The sequence below is a fragment of the Cygnus olor genome, chromosome 29 (genome assembly GCF_009769625.2).
Source record: "Cygnus olor isolate bCygOlo1 chromosome 29, bCygOlo1.pri.v2, whole genome shotgun sequence".
In the NCBI taxonomy this organism is placed as follows: Eukaryota; Metazoa; Chordata; class Aves; order Anseriformes; family Anatidae; genus Cygnus; species Cygnus olor.
Window position 1 is genome coordinate 1,145,073 of NC_049197.1, and position 16,795 is coordinate 1,161,867.

The 16,795-nt window shown below is 62.7% G+C and overlaps 1 protein-coding gene across 17 annotated transcripts in view; it reads left to right on the top strand.

Moving 5' to 3' along the window:
• HDAC7 (histone deacetylase 7) overlaps positions 1 to 16,777 on the top strand; it is a 76,011-nt gene extending 59,234 nt beyond the window's left edge. For 11 of the 17 annotated variants that reach the window (XM_040539355.1, XM_040539356.1, XM_040539354.1 and 8 more), the window contains exons 2-25: positions 2,374 to 2,570; positions 4,136 to 4,226; positions 6,582 to 6,696; positions 6,859 to 6,974; positions 7,137 to 7,259; positions 7,543 to 7,652; positions 7,992 to 8,108; positions 8,320 to 8,518; positions 8,692 to 8,900; positions 9,133 to 9,336; positions 10,176 to 10,401; positions 10,874 to 11,007; positions 11,497 to 11,617; positions 11,722 to 11,771; positions 13,115 to 13,222; positions 13,352 to 13,407; positions 13,623 to 13,710; positions 13,962 to 14,081; positions 14,309 to 14,406; positions 14,503 to 14,621; positions 14,806 to 14,939; positions 15,136 to 15,220; positions 15,440 to 15,578; positions 15,922 to 16,777. In XM_040539355.1, the coding sequence (XP_040395289.1) occupies positions 2,374 to 2,570; positions 4,136 to 4,226; positions 6,582 to 6,696; positions 6,859 to 6,974; positions 7,137 to 7,259; positions 7,543 to 7,652; positions 7,992 to 8,108; positions 8,320 to 8,518; positions 8,692 to 8,900; positions 9,133 to 9,336; positions 10,176 to 10,401; positions 10,874 to 11,007; positions 11,497 to 11,617; positions 11,722 to 11,771; positions 13,115 to 13,222; positions 13,352 to 13,407; positions 13,623 to 13,710; positions 13,962 to 14,081; positions 14,309 to 14,406; positions 14,503 to 14,621; positions 14,806 to 14,939; positions 15,136 to 15,220; positions 15,440 to 15,578; positions 15,922 to 15,967 (3,005 nt within the window). In that variant the 3' untranslated portion in view covers positions 15,968 to 16,777. The remainder of the gene's footprint in view (positions 1 to 2,373; positions 2,571 to 4,135; positions 4,227 to 6,581; positions 6,697 to 6,858; positions 6,975 to 7,136; positions 7,260 to 7,542; positions 7,653 to 7,991; positions 8,109 to 8,319; positions 8,519 to 8,691; positions 8,901 to 9,132; positions 9,337 to 10,175; positions 10,402 to 10,873; positions 11,008 to 11,496; positions 11,618 to 11,721; positions 11,772 to 13,114; positions 13,223 to 13,351; positions 13,408 to 13,622; positions 13,711 to 13,961; positions 14,082 to 14,308; positions 14,407 to 14,502; positions 14,622 to 14,805; positions 14,940 to 15,135; positions 15,221 to 15,439; positions 15,579 to 15,921) is intronic. The other 6 variants (XM_040539365.1, XM_040539366.1, XM_040539364.1 and 3 more) reach the window with 1 other exon arrangement.
• Positions 16,778 to 16,795: the final 18 nt, after the last annotated feature.

A 16,795-nucleotide genomic window follows, 5' to 3' on the forward strand; every position in this document is an offset into this window, starting at 1 on the left:
GTTCAGGGAGCTCCCTCCGGGTGCTCTGAGCATCACAAGCAGAGGGGAGGCTGTGAGGATGGCGGCTGCGGCACGGAGGATTGGTCCCGTCCTCCTCGCAGCCCTGTTTTCCCCTCCAAACGATGCTTCCGCACGCAGGCGGCTCTTCTCCGCCTCTCAAAGCTGAGCCTGGCAGTCGTGGTCTCAGCTCCTGTCCCGCAGCAGGACAGCTTGGCTGGAGGGGACGCAGGGATGGCCGAGCCTCGGCAAGTTCCTGCAGCTAGCGAGCAACCCATGATGTTTTTTTTTTTTTAATTTTTATTTTTACTTTTATGGGCTGGGTGCCATCAGAAATCCCCGTTTCCCACCCCAAAGTTTGCTCATTACAGCCTGTCCCTGCCCAGCGCCCCTGGGGAGTGCTGAGCTCCAGCCTTCCTCCCTCCAAGCGTCCTCCTCCTCCTCGCCGTGGCACGGGAACCACGCGAGCTGGGAAGCCGGGAGGTGGCAGCCCGGCGTCTTTATCGCTTGCATCCTTCAAAATCGCTGACGTTTAGCAAGGATCCGGGGCCCTGCGGGGCCGGCTGGAGCTGGGAGGTTTCGGGAGCAGCGCCCGGCACCGCGGGGATGAGCTGGCAGCACCGTGAAGGCTAGCGGCGTTTTCTGGACCCGTGCACGGCTGCTTGCAGGTGTGGAAGGGTGAAGCAAAGGGCCGAGAGCAGAGGAAGGGTCTCCTTGCTTAGGGTAACGCTACTTGGGCTCAGGTTGGGTCATAAAAACGCGTCTGAAACGCGCTTAGCTGCTTGTGCGCTGCCCAAGGTCTCATCCTGCCCATCTCGGGGCATCGCACCTGAGGCTGGAGCCTCAGGGGGTGGGAGCTCAGCAGCTTGCAGCTGTTCTCGTCCTCAGCCTGGTGTCGCACCAGGGTGCAGCAATTAGAGCCAATTAGCTGGCGACAAGTGAAACCCCAGGTATCAACGAGACGGAGGGAGCGGGGTCAGTCCTGGGATGGGGCACCCCTGGGAGCATCAGGCCCTCGGGGCTGAAGCTGGGGTCTCGTGTCCCGAGGGATTTAGCTGGTGCGAAACAGCATTTATCCCGTGGATCTGGGGCAGCTTTCCCTGCCCGGGCCGTGCAGGATGTCCAGAGCTGATCCCGCTTTTGCAGGGCCGTGCGTTTCATCATCTGCATGGATGGGAGCTGGCATTCGGGACCTGTCCCGTGCCGTGCTGGGGCTTTGCCAGGTTTCCCCCGTCCTGTTGCTGCGTTACAGGGCTGGAGCCTGCCGAGATTTCTCCTGCAATATCGCAAGCATCAGCACAAGCTCCCTGATGCCGTTGAAGCTGAGGTTTGCACAGCGCAGGGCGTGGTGCTCTGCCTATAAAAATAACATTTGCATTTTTATTTTTTTTTTATTTTTTTGCTTGAGCTGCTTCGCTACTTGTGGAAAACAATTCGTTCTCAGGCTGCAGCAGCTTTGGCCCTGCAAGAGCATCCCCCTTCGCTGGATTTCCTGCCCACCTGCCCGTTCCCAGCTTCTTTTCCCCTCCCTGTGCTGCAGTGCTCGTGGCGAAGCTGCTGCAGCTGCCTTGGCTGTGTTTTTGGGATGCCAAAGGCCCCTTGGGGCTGTCCGTGTGTCCTTCAGTTGCTGTCGTGCTCGCTCGTCCCCGCTCTGCTGTGCTTTTTGGAGCATCCTCCTGCAGCCCGCGCTGGATGCGGCCTCTTTGGGGCAGGCACTGGGGGCAGGCGACGTCCCGTTGCCACCACCACCCCGTAGCTTCCTGCAGGTGGCTTTGTTGGGCTAAATTGGGCTGCAGAGATGCAGGAGGGGCAGCACCCGCGTGGCAGGGTGGGGGCATTGCCTGCCCTTCCCACGGGGGGCTGCAGGTCGCCCTGTTTCTTCGCCGGGTTGCAGCGGTGCCGTGCTGGAGGCAGCCAGCCTTTACGCTGACCCGCGGCGCCCGAGGGGTAAGCTCAGCGAGGCTTTAGGTGAAAACCCCCTGCTGCGGGGGGCGTCGGATGCCCTCTGCAGTCGAGGCTGTTCTAGGTGGTCCCGTGAGGACGGGGGAGGCTGCGCACCCCGGCAGGATGGGAGTGCCTCCGGTTTGCGAAGCCGCCGTGTCAGGGAGAGGTGCCTGCAGCACCTTGGAGGCTCTCCAAGCGCGTCTAACTCACAGGATTTCTGCCTGGATGACGGAGGAGGCTTTCGCAGGCAGCAGATGGGATGTGGCAAGCCCTTCTCGGCAGCAGGGCGCATTTCTCCCAGCGCCCTCCTGTGCGTCGGGGTATCCTCACCCCGTCCCCACGCTGCCGTCGCTTTCCTGGGGGCACAAGGCACAGGGGCCCCCTCCGCGTGCTGATTCTCACCCCGCCGCACCCCGCTTTGTGTCTCCGCAGCTGCTGTGAACCCGTGCACCTCCCCGCGGGTGCCCCAGGCCGCCCCCATGGACCTGCGCATCGGGCAGCGCGTCGTCAAGCCCGGCTCCGACACCGCCCTGCTGGCCCTGAAGCACACGCAGCAGCTGCAGCACCAGCTCTTCCTCGCCAGCCTGCACCAGCAGCAAGTGGAGCAGCTCGCCCACCAGCACGTGAGGGTACGGGCGGAACGGATGCTTCCAAAAATCCCTTTTTTCCCCCCCAAAAAAAACCCGTGCAGCTTGGGGTGGCGCTGCGTGCGTGCCGGCAGTGCCCAGCCTCCAGGCTGGCCTTGCCTGGGCTCCCATCTCTGACGCCTTAACCACCAGCTAAGTAAGAGGCTGGAAATCCCAACCCCGAAATAATCTTCCCAGGTCAATTCTTTCCTTCCCATGAGCTGGAGAGCCTGCGGCGCTCCTCAGCCATCCCGGAGGCCGCGCTGATGCGAGGAGGCCGGTTAGGGAGGCAGGTTGGGGGGGGAGTTTGTGTGTTCCAGTCCAAACTTCAGCCCTGCCAAGGGCAGCAGGAGGCTGGGGCCTCCCGGGACGCGTGGAGCGGGGAAGTGTTTGCAGCCGCACGCCGTGTGTGCCGAGAGAGGAGCCAGCGCGGCTGGACAGGATGCCTGGTGTCTGTGATCTGCCACTCGTCTTGGCCACCGCTGCCTCGCTGCCCTAAAGGCACGGCTTACTCACTCCGCCAGCTAATTGGCTTTTCTGGGAAGCCTTCGCCGAAATCCTCTCGTGTCACCCAGAATAGCGCCCTTCCCTGGCACGGCGTCTGCTGCCAGGCTCTGCATTGTCACAAGGTTTTGTAAGGTTTAGGCTGGGTGCCTCCTCTGGAGCCCGATGCTTCCACCTTCAGGGCCACAGCAGGTTTTTGGGGCCACGGCCAGGCAAGTTGTGACCATCTCCTAGCGTGGAGATCAAGCCCTGTCCTTGTGGCTCCTCGAGTCCAGCTGGGATTTACATCATTGCACGTTTGTCCCGTTGCTGCCTGTCCTTTTTCCAGGCTCCGTAGAACCTGGCTCCATCTCTAATCCCCTTCTCTTGCACCCTGCGTGCTGCAGACTCTGCTGAATCCTGCAGCAGCTGTAAAACCACCTTGCTGTGAGCCCCTGGACCACCAGGGCCCTCTCCTACATCCTGCCACGTCCAAGAGCTGGAAGCGTCTGCCCCTGAGCGCCAGCCCCACCGGTCCCACTAACCCTGGCTGGGAGCTTTGGGGGATTCCCTGGGGCTTTCGGGGGGACGCTGAGCATCGGCTTGGTCCACACGAGGGAGGTTGGAGGTGGTGATGCTGCTACGGCTGCCAGGTGCTTAGAGGCTTTCGTGCAGATGTGATGCTTTCATCCATGTGAGATGTGATAAGCTGCAGAAAACAGAGACACAAACTTCTAAGATTAGTGTATATTTTTTCTATTTTGTTTGTTTTTTTTCCCCTTGTTAGTCAACTATGATTTTTTTTTTAGCTGTATTACAACGTGCCCCAGCTACAGATATGTCAAAACAGGCAGCAAGCTGAAACAAACTGGTCTGAGTTTTGCAGTGTCCCTGGGGAGAGCATCTCTGGAGACAAAGATGCGTCCGGTTCGCTGTGATGAAACAACTTTAACGCGTCCTTGTCAGCCCAGGCTGCCCACCAGGTTTCCAAAAATGACAACGGATCGTTTCAGAGATGCTCCTCGGGTGCTGTATAGGGTGAGGTCAGGGTCCTGTGGTGCTGACGGTGCCCTCTTCTCCCCCAGGTGACCATGGAGTCCCCGCACCGCGAGGCAGAGCCCGGGCAGCAGGAGCAGGAGCTGCGGCAGATCCTCAATAAGGACAAGAGCAAACGAAGTAAGAGCCTCGGTGTTTTCTGGCGTGTGGCATCAGGGGCTGCGTCTCTGCCCGAGGAGCCGTGTCCCCAAAACCAGGGGGATCACAGGGAGCGAGGTCAGGGCGGCTTCTGGCAGGGTCTCAGCAGGCAGTTCTGCCCTTCTCCAGGTCGTGCTCTGCCTGCTCTTGGTGTGAGCGTTTCCATCCTCTGCATCAAACAGCCGTGTGCTGTGCCTGCCCGGGGCCAGGAGAAGAGGCTGGGGAAGTCACAGAATCCCCCAATGTCAGGGACTGGAAGGGACCCTAAAAGATCACCCGGCCCAGTCCCCCTGCCGGAGCAGGGACACCCGGATCGGGTCACGCAGGAACGCCTCCGGGCGGGTTTTGGGTGACTCAAGAGAAGGAGACCCCGCAGCCCCCCCGGGCAGCCTGTTCCGTGCTCTGCCACCCTCCCCGTGCGCAAGTTTGGTCTCATTTTTGAGCGGAACCTCCTGTGTCCCAGCTTGCACCCGCTGCCCCTTGTCCTGTCGCCGGGTGTCACCGAGCAGAGCCTGGCCCCGTCCTCCCGCCGCTCGCCCTTCCCATAATTATAAACGTTAACGAGGTCGCCCCTCAGCCTCCTCTCCTCCGAGCCTTAGAGCCCCAGCTCCCTCAGCCTCTCCTCCCTTAATGCTCCGCTCCCTTCATCATCCTCGGGGCTCTGCGCTGGGCTCTCTCAAGCCCCGTTCCTTCTGAGCAGCAGGCTGCACCCGGCAGCTGGCAAGTGACTTCTTGGGGACACCCTGGCCGGTGCGTGTCCCTCCTAGTGATGCCAACCAGGCGGTGGCAACGGATCCCTGCTTTAAATGTCGCATCGTGCCCAGCAGCCGCTGCAGCCTGTGCTTGCGCTGCCCCGTGCGCTGGGCAGGGCAGGAATTTGGCCCCGGAGCTGGCAAGCCCCAGGCTGGAGCAGGGTGGTGATGGGGAGAGGTTTTGGGGTGCCGGGCAGGAAGGTTTGCACCACGCAGGAAAGCAAACCCCCGTCCTGCCGCGATCTCCCTGCGCCATCTAGTGCCCGCTGCTGCAGGAGCTCGCGGGAACTCTGAGCTTTTGGAGGTGCAGAGCCCTTCTTCACATCCTTCTTCACATTCAGGTGCAGCCGTTCCCGGTGTCCGTGAGCCTGCTGCCTTGAGTCTGAGCTCTCTCAGGGCGCCGATGCTTTCCCCTTGTCATCCCTGAGCTCCTGTTCGTGTCTGCAGGACGTGGGCTGCTCTTCCCCAGGGGTTGGCGGGGCCGGTTGGGGTGCAGCGGACGCGGTGCCTGCCCTTTCGGGGCCGTGCCCGAGCAAATGCAGCTCCCGCAGACGTAGGCAGCGCTGCTCAGCTGCCCACACGGGGCTTCCTTGTGCAAGCCGGGAGTTAATTGTAGAAATTAATACGTAAGCTGTGCTTGGAGGTGCTGAGCAGCACCACGGAGGCGTGGAGCATCCCTCGCGCAGCCGCCCAGCGCGCTCGCTGGAGCGAACAGCTGAGGATGTGGCATGGGTCAGACAGGGGAATGGGCCCTGGGCTGAGGCAGGGAAACCACGGGAGGCTCCTGGCAGCTGGGGGCAGCTCGCTGCAGCAGTCAGACCGCGGCCTGGGGGTGTTCTGCCACTGCCACGGTGCCACGTGCTGAACGTGGGGCGCTGCTGCCGCCTGCCAGCAGACCGTGGTGAGTCTCGCGTCAGGTGCTCTTCTGGAAGAGCGCAGCTCCGCCGGGAGGTTCAGGAGCCTCAAAGCCTTCCCTGAGCTGCCTGCGCTTTCTTTTTCTTGCTGCCTCTCGTTCTCTCCTGTTTTGGAGGTAAGAGCAGGGAGCTGGGGTGCGGGATGGGCAGAGCCGTGTGCTGGAAATCAGCTGGAAATCTTCGACGTGTGACAGGCTCGGACAGCCCCAGGGCACGGTGCTCTGGAGAGGCTTCAGAGGGATCCCGTGCACCCGTGGGAGGCTTGTCGCTGCTGTACGAGCCGTGCTGTGCCTTCCTCATTCCGTGGGTGTCAGCTCCTACCTGCTCTGGCTTGGCTGCAGCAGGCAGATCCTGAGCTGAGGCTCGCCCCTGATGCTCTGCCTCTCAGCTGCTGGCGCTCAGTGAGGTTAGCAGCTTCAGCAGCTTCAAGTTCACCATCTGGGAGACTCTGGTTGTCCTTCTCTGCCTCTCCTTGCGCCCACCTTGATCTGAGACCCGTGCCAAGCATCTCTGCAGGGCTTTCTCGGTGTCTGTGTGCTCGTAGGGGCTCTCCAGCCACCTTCTATTGTCTCGTGCAGCCATGGGGAGCCACAGGGCCATGCTCTGAGGGTCCTGTGGGATGCTCTGTGTCGGCTCTCAGCCCACAGTGGTCACTGCCCCCCTCTCTGCAGGTGCTGTGGCCAGCACAGTGGTGAAGCAGAAACTGGCGGAGGTCATCCTGAAGAAGCAGCAGGCAGCAGCTTTGGAAAGGACCAGCAACCCCAACCCTTCAGCCATGCCGTACAGGTAAAAGAAGGGCATGCTTTCAATCTGTTTGACCCACCTGGAGCAGGGCAGCTGCTCAGGACCCTGAATACATTTTTGGTGGTGGGTTTGGATAAGTCACGGCATTGCTAATCATGGCTGCGAGGAGGGAAGATCCTCTAACAAGGCTGCTTCTCCCTGCAGGTCTTTGGAGCCTCTGGATCCCGAGGGCCCTTCCCCTCCTGTACTCAGCACCTTCCTGCCCCCGGTCCCTAGCACTTCGCTTGACCCCCCGGAGCATTTTCCGCTGCGGAAGACAGGTGAGGCTGGGGGCCAGCACCATCTCCCCCCGCTGCGATGCCGCTGAGCCCACTTGCAGGGGACGGCAGGAGCCAAGAAGTGGGGTGGCCTGGCCCCACCAAGCTGTTCCAGCTTTCCCCCACCCGTGGTGGGGCCGGGACTCACCACCTTGTCCTCGGCAGCGTCCGAGCCCAACCTGAAGGTGCGTTGCAAGCCCAGGAAGTGTCTGGACCGACGCAAGAACCCCCTGACGCGGAAGGAGAGCGCGCCCCCCTCGTTGAAGAGGAGGCCGCCCGAGGCGATCGGTGAGGATTTCGTCTGCGTGGGGATAGCTCGGCTGTTTGGGGAGGTCGGGGCCAGGCTGGAGCTGCCCGGGACCCTGTGCGATGCCTGCTTTGGGTTTCAGAGGGGGAATTTCACATCGCAGGGGCTCAGCACGTTATCGGTGCCCTTCTGGCCACCGGGAGTTTTGGCTCTAGGAGGGCAGTGGGGAGTTGTTGGAGGGAGGGCGAGCTTTACGGGGCTGGGGCTGTGCAGTTCTCCTCTGTGTACAGGTGCCCATTTTCCCCACTTCTCTTCCCGGCACAGATTCCTCCCCGAGCAGCAGCAGCACCCCCGTGTCCGGCTGCAGCTCTCCCAACGACAGCCTCCCCGCCGAGCACGGAGCCCTCCCCGCTGCCTCCGGCATGGCCCACGAGGTGAGCTCCTCAGCTTCCTGAGCCCGGCCTTCGCCTCCCCGCTCTCCCGCTGCCATCCTAGGCTCAGGATCAGCTAGCATCCCCCCCAGGCACTCCAATCCTGCACCAAGCTGCCCTTAGCCCGGTTGCCCCAGCACGGTGGGACCCTCTGCCCGACCCAGTGACACGCTGCCCCCCTCTGCGGTGTGCACCGGTGCTCTCCTAGTGCATGCGCTGCCCCTGGTGCCCCCGGCCCCGGGTGTTCCCCCAGTATCTGGGACTTGGCCACCCCCTTCTGCTGCCCCGTGCTGAGCCCTGCCCTCGCCAGAGCAGGAGACTGACGGACTGTGTTTGGTGCAGGCGCCCCTGGCCCAGCGCCTGATGCTGCAGGAGAGCTCCCTGGCCCAGTTTGCCTTGCAGAGCGCAGCCTCCCTTCCGGCCATCACGCTGGGATTGCCGGCCACCACTAGCGCCAGGGTAGGTAGCCAGTTTGTAGGAACCCCCAAGGCCTTGGGCAGAGGGTCCCCGCAGGGCAGGGGAAGCCCTTTTTTTTTGGGGAGGGTATGGGGTTCCTGGGCAAATGCCAGCCGTACACCGGCTCTGAGTAGTCGCAGAGGCTGCCCGTGGGTATGGGGAAGATGTGCCGTGTCCTGGCGGGTTGCTAATCCAGCCTTCCTCCTCTCCGCAGGGAGACGCCGATCGCCGCCCCCTCTCTGGCCTGGCCCACCGGGTGCCCGTGCTGAACGGGCCCGTCCTCGCAGGCACGCACTCGCCCATGTTCATACCAGCTGGCTTGGAGCAGCACGAGGCCGGGAGCCCCTTGTCCCCTCGGCTGCAGCCCGTCATCATCCTCGAGCCCTCGGTCACCCACGCTCCGCTTGTGGCTGGTAAGTGTCAAGCTTGGGGCAGGCACTGGGGCTGGCAGCACGGTGCGGAGCCTTGCTCGGGGTACAAGTTTCTGGTTTCCCGTTATTCCTCCATGAGCTGCAGCTGAGGAGATAGAAGGTGTTGATCTTGCGAGGGCAAAGCCGCCCCTAACCTCTCCCTCCTCTCCCTGCAGTGCCAGGGCTGGGAACGGTCCCCTTCTCCTTCGCCCCCTCGCTCATCTCCGCAGAGCGCCTGTCGCTCCCGGGCCACCACAAGCCGCTGGGCAGGACCCGCTCGGAGCCCCTGCCCCAGAACCCCAAGGCCATCCAGCAGCAGCTGGTGTACCAGCAGCATCACACCCAGTTCCTGGAGAGGCTCAAGCAGCAGACGCATCTGGGCAAGGTAAGGCCCGGAGCTCCAGCCTGGGGGCGTGCGGGAGGTGCTGGGCAGAAGGGTGCTGGCAGGGTGCAGGATCGCAGCGAGGATTTCCCTGCCCAGGCTCAGGAGCTGAGGGTATCTGTTCGGCTTCGTGGGCTCCCACGGCCATCGTGCTCCTGCCTGGGGGTGCCCCGTGACCTCCTCAGCCTGTCCCTTGCCACCTCTCCTTGCTGACTTGTGCCCCCCTCGGCTGCAGCGCATGGCCAAAACCAGCGAGAAGCCCCGGCTGCGGCAGATTCCCTCCTCGGAGGACATGGAAGCAGAAGGGACGGAGACGGGGGCTGAGGGCGGCGACCAGGCGAGGGCACGCGTGGAGCCTGCGCGGCCGGGGAGCAGCGGGAAGGAGCCCGAGAGGACGCAGAAGCTGCTGCAGCCTCAGGAGGAGCTCGTCCTCCAGCAGGTAGGCGAGGGCTGGCTGGGATGGGGGAGCCCTGGGCAGGGGTGTGCGGGCTGCCAGGCGAGAAGAAGTGGGATTCCCAGCCTTGTCTCTCTCTCCCCAGTCACGGTTTGTGCTCTTTGAGCATTAATCCTGCGTTCAGGGCGACTGGGGTGTGAGCAGGCGTTGGTTTTAAAGTTGTTTGGTTATTTTTCATAGCTCTCACTGTGCTTTTCCGAAACCCAGGGCTTCCCTGGCCCTCGCCCTGTGGATTTTTAGCCTCCAAAAGTTGCACTTTCCCCGTGGCTGACACACAGCAGTCTCAGGTCACTGTGGAGCTGTGCCTGTGTAGTCCTGCAGTCCCTCTGCCTGCTACGCTGCCTTTTTCCAGGCCAGATTTGCGGTTTGCTCTGAGATTGCTGCTGGTGCTGCAGCGCAGGGGTGTGCAGGCAGCGTGCAGAGATCAAACCCCGAGAGCTGGCTTCGGAAAGGCATGCCCGTGCGGGTAGGGATGCAGGCACTGTGATCCAGGGGCAGTTTGCTAGGACAGGCCGCGCGCTTCAGCCACCCGTGGTGCAAGCAGGGCTGGGCATCGTCCCCAGATCGCTGGGCGTTGTCCCCAAGCTGCTGGGCACCATCTGCAAACTGCTGCACCTTGCAGCAGGGCTGCCCAGCACTGCGGGGCTGAGCCAGCAGAGAGCAGCAGATGCTGCTTTACGCGTCCCAGCTCCTACAAACCAGCTCCGAGCCCCCCAGCGTGGAGGGGGCTGTCGCATCCAGACCCTCCAGAGACCGAGGCTCCTTCCTGGGAAAGCATCCCGGCCCCGGGTGGTGCCGTGCTCACTGTCACCTCTCTCCATCAGGCGTATCTCTGGGACCCCTACCAGCGCATGCAGCACCAGCTCCTCAAGAGGCAGCCTCTGGCCGACCCCCCCATGGTTCCGACCGTCCTCGCGGGGCACAGGCCCCTCTCCAGGGCCCAGTCATCTCCTGCCACCGCGACCATCTCCCTCCCTGCCCAGGACACGGCCTCCAAGACGCTCTCCCTGCCCGTGCAGGAGCAGCCGACCAAGCCACACTTCACGACAGGTAGGGCACGGCCCCTCGGGGGGCACGGGGTGCAGGCTGTCCCAGCTGGAGCAGCAGCAGGGGCTGGGAACAGGAGGTGGGGATGCTCAGGGGCACCTGTGTGTCCGTCCCAATCGTTCCTGGACCCCAGAATTCCTGGGAATACCCTGGCTGGCTGCAGAAAGAGCAGAGCAAGCCGTCCCTTCTCCTTATCTAAGGTACCTTTCCAAGCAGGACTTGCCATCCTGGTCTGTTACGAGGAATCAGCTCAGCTCTCCTAGGTATCCAAGGCAGGATGTGCTTCAAACATCTCGGAGCAGAGGCTCCCGTGGTTCGAGGAATGTGTTACAGTCAAACTAAATAGTTAAGGGTGTTTGGGGTGCCAACCAGCAGCCCTAGCCCCCGAAAAGGAGCAGAATTTGGGTTGGCAGCATCGAAGCTTGGCTGTCCGGTCCAGTCTCAGGCCAGCAGCTCTCCTTGGGCGTTATTGCAGGGCTGGTTTACGACTCAGTGATGCTCAAGCACCAGTGCTCCTGTGGAGACAACAGCAACCACCCGGAGCACGCGGGCAGGATTCAGAGCATCTGGTCCCGGCTGCAGGAGCGGGGGCTGCGCAGCCAGTGCGAGGTGAGCGGCCGGGGAGAGGATGCTGGTATCAGCTAACGGCGCGGTAGGGTGCCCTGCTCCCACCTCCATCCCTGTTGTTCCCAGAGCTTCTCAGCTTGTTTTCCACCACTAGCCAGGCGGCAAAGCTCTTGGGAGAGGGCTTGTACTTGGTTGGTGCTGGCAGTGCCAAATTGGAGCGCCTTGGTCTGAGCGTCCCTGGTGCCAGGTGGCAGCTTGCTGTGTTGGAAGGCGGGTGTAATCCCTGCTGAAGCAGGGCTGAGGGGTTTTGCCAGCTCGGGGGGACATCAGTGTCAGTTCCAGCCTGTTAGAAACCTTGTCCTGGTCTAGCTGAGCCGACTCTGGTCCATACAAGGCTCTACAACTGTAGGAAAATAGTGCTGGCATTCCCTACCCCATCCTCTCCTGGCCACCCGTTGGGCTGGCGCGCCTGGGTGGGGGAACCTGCGTCTCCTGTCCCGGAGCACCTCGGTCACAGCCCGTCTGCCGCAGTGTCTGCGGGGACGCAAGGCCACCCTGGAGGAGCTGCAGTGCGTCCACACCGAGCGCCACGTCTTCCTCTACGGCACCAATCCCCTCAACCGCCTGAAACTGGACAACGGGAAGCTGGCAGGTGAGCCCCCATCCGCACCCGTCGGTGCCCCCGTGCCATGCGCCCTGGCCCGTGCCGGTCCCCAGCTTTGTGGCTGTGAAGTCCTCATTGTCCCCTCCCCGCAGGGATCCTGTCGCAGCGGATGTTCGTCATGCTGCCCTGCGGAGGGGTGGGGGTAAGTCCTTGTTCCCTGTTCGGGGCATTTTTGGATGGGGGTTGTTTATTTCTTCTGTCCCCACCAAGGGCCTCTCATGGGCTCGAGTGGGGAAGGAGCTCCCAGAGCCATTGGGCTGTGCTCAGTCCCCATCCCTGCGTGTCTGTGGGGTGTCCGAGGGAGCTCGGAGCCTGGAGATGACCAAGGGTTGAGGCTGTGTCTGTCCGGAGCCTCCCTGCAGGAAGATTTAGCTCAGCCCAGGCAGCAGCAGCCTAAATGTGGAGCCGTGGGTGGGCACAGCAAAGCGTCCTCTCCTTGTGTCACCGGCATGGGAGCAAGACACTGTAGCAGGGCTCCCCCCTGTCCCCGGGATGGTCTTGAATATCCCACCCTTGAAACAGGCCTTTTGAAGCCCCTTCCTCCAGGGCGCCCAGCCACCAAAAGCCCCTCACGGCCTTGTCTAAGAGCCGGGGGCGTTAGGAGGGAGCGAGCTGCTGGGACGGGTGGGAGCCGTGCCCGGGGTCCCAGCAGGACAGCCAGAGCAAGCCGTGGCTTCCATCCAGGGTGCGAGCGGTGGCGTGGGGACAGCAGCTTGCCAGTTCTCTCCAGACACTTCCGTGGCCTCTCCTCTCACAGCTTGCTGCCCTGGTTTCTCTCCATTCACTGCGGTCTTCTTTCTTCCTCTCCCCCTGTCTCTGTCCTCCTCTTTCTCTCTCTCTCTCTCTCTCTCTCTCTTTCAGGAAGGGTCTCACTCCATGCCTTCCTGCTGCCTCTTCTGGTTCTTCTCCTCCCCTTGCCCCTGCTGCTGGGCACCAGCTCTTCTCAGCCCCGTTCGCATCCACTTTCCCTGCTCTGCCTCCCTCCCTGCCCTCCTCCTGTCCTGCCTGAAGGCGGGGGGGCTGGAGCTGCCCCCTCTGCGGGCAGAGGGGAGCCCTTGAGTCGCACACATGGAGTTGATCAGAAGAGACTCAAGTTTTCCGGCTCTGGCTCGGCCCTTGACGTGATCCTGATCAAACCAAGATGTTTGGTTAAACAATAAAATAAGATAAAGAAGGTAACGAGCGTTTTCTCAGTCACTCCTTCCAGCCCCCGGGTGCAGGGGGAGATGCTCTGTGCGGAGCTTGGATGGGACTGGGGTCTGCAGAGGAGCTGCCACCCCCGGCCAGTGGCACCAGGGAGCCACCGTGGAGCTGGGGAACTTGTCCCGTGGCTTGCGAGGTGGCCTCGGTTCCACAATGCCTGGGACTTCAGCCCCTGGCCCGAGCAGGGTGGCTGGCAGAGAGCGTGGGTTCCCCAGCCGAGGCATCGTCCGTGAGTGCCCTGTCCCTCTCCCTGTCCCCGTCTGAGTGTTCCCTTGCTTGCAGGTGGACAGCGATACCATCTGGAACGAGCTGCACTCCTCCAACGCAGCCCGCTGGGCCGCGGGCAGCGTCACCGAGCTGGCCTTCAAGGTGGCCACCAGGGAGCTGAAGGTAGGTGGCCTCACACAGAGGGCCGGGGGGCTCACCAAGCCCCCTCGTGCCCCTGCTGGAGGCCCGTCTGGCCGGGGTGGGGTGCTGGGGGCAGCGGTGATGATCTCCTTGTGTTTGTTTCATCCCCAGAACGGTTTCGCTGTGGTGAGGCCGCCCGGACATCACGCGGATCCATCCACTGCAATGTGAGGGTCCCTTCTCAAGGAGCAGGGGGTTTGGGCGGCCCCAAAATCCCGGTCCCTTTAGAGCTTGGACAGCCTTGGTGTGAAATCACTGCTCCAGATGAATTGCCCCGGGACCCTGCTGTATCCAGGGAGAGGGGAGGGACAGCCCACCCGTTGGTGCTGGGAGGGAAGGGTGCTCGGGGGGCCCTGGGGGTTGACCAGCTCCCTCTTCGCAGGGGGTTCTGCTTCTTCAACTCGGTGGCCATCGCCGCCAGGCAGCTGCAGCAGAAAGGGAAACTCAGCAAGATCCTCATTGTGGACTGGGTGAGTTGCTCCCGGCCCCCAGCACGTCCCCGTTCCTCCCCAGGATGTCCCAGCTCTGGTTTGGAGCTGGACCTGGGAGCAGAGAAACCTCCTCCTCGGGGTCTGGCTGCAGGAGTGTGGCAGAAACCCCTCCCCAGGACCAGATCTGGGGACAGGGAGCAGGGATCCACGTGCTTTTAGCTCCGTTCAGCTCCTGGGCCACCCTTGAGGCTATTTAGAAGAGCGCTCTCCCAACTCCTTTCTCCCTCTAGGATGTTCACCATGGCAATGGGACCCAGCAGGTCTTCTACAGGGACCCCGACGTTCTCTACATCTCTTTGCACCGTCACGATGATGGAAACTTCTTCCCCGGCAGCGGGGCCGCCGACGAGGTGAGAAGCACGGGCAGGCCCCAGGGGCCGTGCACCTCTTTGTGGGGGCAGCCGCTTGATTTAGGGCTTATTGCAGGGCTGGGGTCTCCTGGGGCATGGGGTTTGAAGCGTGGGGCTGCCTGTCCCTTGCTTGGAGCTGGGCAGTGGTGGAGCCTGGTCAGGGCACTGCCCCAGCACCCCTGCAGGGCCACATCCTGCCCCTCACCGTCATCCTTGCTCACTCACAGGTTGGTGCTGGCCCTGGGGAGGGATTTAACGTCAACGTAGCCTGGACTGGAGGGCTCGACCCCCCCATGGGTGACCCTGAGTATCTGGCAGCTTTCAGGTACTGCTCCTTGTGGTCCCCTGCGTTTCCCTTGGCTTCGGGCTGAGCCGGCGCTTAACATCTAACGTTATTTGGTTTTATTTTTCAACCTGACAGGACGGTGGTGATGCCGATTGCACATGAATTCTCCCCCGATGTGGTGCTGGTGTCGGCTGGCTTCGACGCGGCCGACGGCCACCCGCCACCCCTGGGCGGCTACAAAGTCTCTGCTAAATGTAAGGAGGTGGAAGCAGCTCCGTGGGCTCCGAGCGGGCTCTTCCTGCTGGGCTCGGGGGCTGGCAGCTCTCCAGGGAGCGGGGGATGAGCCCCGGGTTGTAGGGGCACAGCGGGGAGGGCCACGATGCCGGTATTTTGGGCGCAGGGGGCTGACGGCATGCCCCCTTTGGGCTTCCTCCGCAGGCTTTGGCTACATGACGAAGCAGCTGATGAGCCTGGCTGGGGGAGCCATCGTCCTCGCGCTGGAAGGCGGCCACGACCTCACGGCCATCTGCGATGCGTCCGAGGCCTGCGTGTCAGCCTTGCTGGGCAACGAGGTGAGAGCCGGGGCTGGACGGGGTCCGATTGCGCTCCCAGTCCTGTGGTCAGGACCCGATGGGTGCACTGGGAGCCACGGGAGCAGGGTGGGACCCCTACAAGGCAAAGCTTGGTGCAGGTTGTGGCTGTGCGGCCGCAAACCAAGCTGTGGGCACAGCTCCTTCCCCCTGACCCCCTCATCTCGTCCCTTGGCAGCTGGATCCTCTCCCAGAAGAAAGCATGCGGCAGAAACCCAACGCCAACGCCGTGCGCTCCTTGGAGGCGGTGATCCAGGTCCAGAGTGAGTGTCCGGAGGGAGGACGAGTTAGCAGGGATGGCCCAAGCGTCGGCTTTTCCTCCCCTGTCCAGTAAAGACCTCCCAGGGGATGCTTCATGAAGGACCCTGGGGGAGCCCTCCATCCTCCTCCCCACAGGAGGGTGATGCCCCATGCGTGCACTGGCAAGGGAAGCCCGGAGACCCCCATGCCAGCCCCTTCCCTGACGTTTGCTTCTCCCGCAGGTAAATACTGGGTGGCCGTGCAGCGCTTTGCCTCCAAGCTGGGCTGCTCCTTCCTGGAGGCGCAGCACCACGAGGCAGAAGAGGTGGAGACCGTCACAGCCTTGGCCTCCCTCTCGGTGGCCGTGATGGTGGAGAAGAGGTGATGCTCTTCGTTGCTCCGGGGACGTGCGGGTGCCCCTCGTGTGCCACCAGGCCCTGAGCCTTGGTGTCATGGGGGTGGCGGCAGGGCGTTGGTGTCCCACAGCCCAGCGAGCTGCTGGGAGCTCAGGGCAGAGCCGGCTTTGAATGGGTCTCAGGGGGTGGGAGATGGAAATCGTGACCGTTCTCCACACCTGGAGCTCAGGTCCTGTAACCCTCAGGTCCCTGGCAGCAGGACCCGGTGCTGGGCTTGCCAGGCACCCCCTCAATCAGAAAGAGAGCGTCGTGCTGCGGAGGGGAAGAGCAGGTCTCCTCATCTCACGTGCCAAATTTCTCCGTTTCAGGCCCCAGGACGAGCCGATGGAGGAAGAGGAGCCCATGAACCAGTGATGAGCGGTGATGTTCTCTGCTCCCCTGCTTCCAGGACGTGGCTGGACTCTCCTGAGCCCAGCGCTCGCTCTTCGCTCCTGGCTTCCCGTTTGCCACGTCATTCTCACTCCCCGAGCCACGGTCCTGAACCGGCCTGGACCTTTGGCTGCCGCCTCTGCAGGGCTCCCAGAAAGGATGCTCCCACAGCCCCGCGGGAGACGTCCTCCCGCTGGGGACAGGTGGAAAACCACAACCTCCCTCTGCACGGCGCCGCCTTGCACACCTAGACCGTGCCTGCAATCAGTCCCCAACCTTCAGGACCTGAAACCCCTCTTGGGGACACGCGAGAGGCCACCGCCCCTGCCCTTCTCCTGGGATCTTCCTCACCTTTGGAGAAGGGGGTGGGTGTTGGGATGGATGCTGTGGTCATGCTGCGGCTGGTTGGAGCCGCCGTCGGGACTGCACCCAGAGCTCCTTCCAGCCAGCCATCCCATGGAGAAACAGCCCCGTGTCTTGCTCGAGAGGGACAGGCTCCCCGTGTCTTCTCTGAGAGGGATTCCCGGCCTTCTCCACGTCCTCCCCTTCCTCTCTGGTAGAGCACGACGCAGGAGCGAGCGTGACAGTGACAGGGGCTGCGACCTCGCTCTGCACGAGGAGGGGTTGGAAGGCGACGGCTGCTGCGCCACTTGCCTTGCGCTTGGGGAAGAGCAAGGGCTGGAGGGGCTGCAGCACCCAGGATCGCACCCGTGGGACATCCTAACCACTAACCAGAGCGCGACCCCTCTGGTGCTGGGGCTCTGATTTGCACTATATACATATGAGATGTGCTAATGTGAACCTTACGTACTC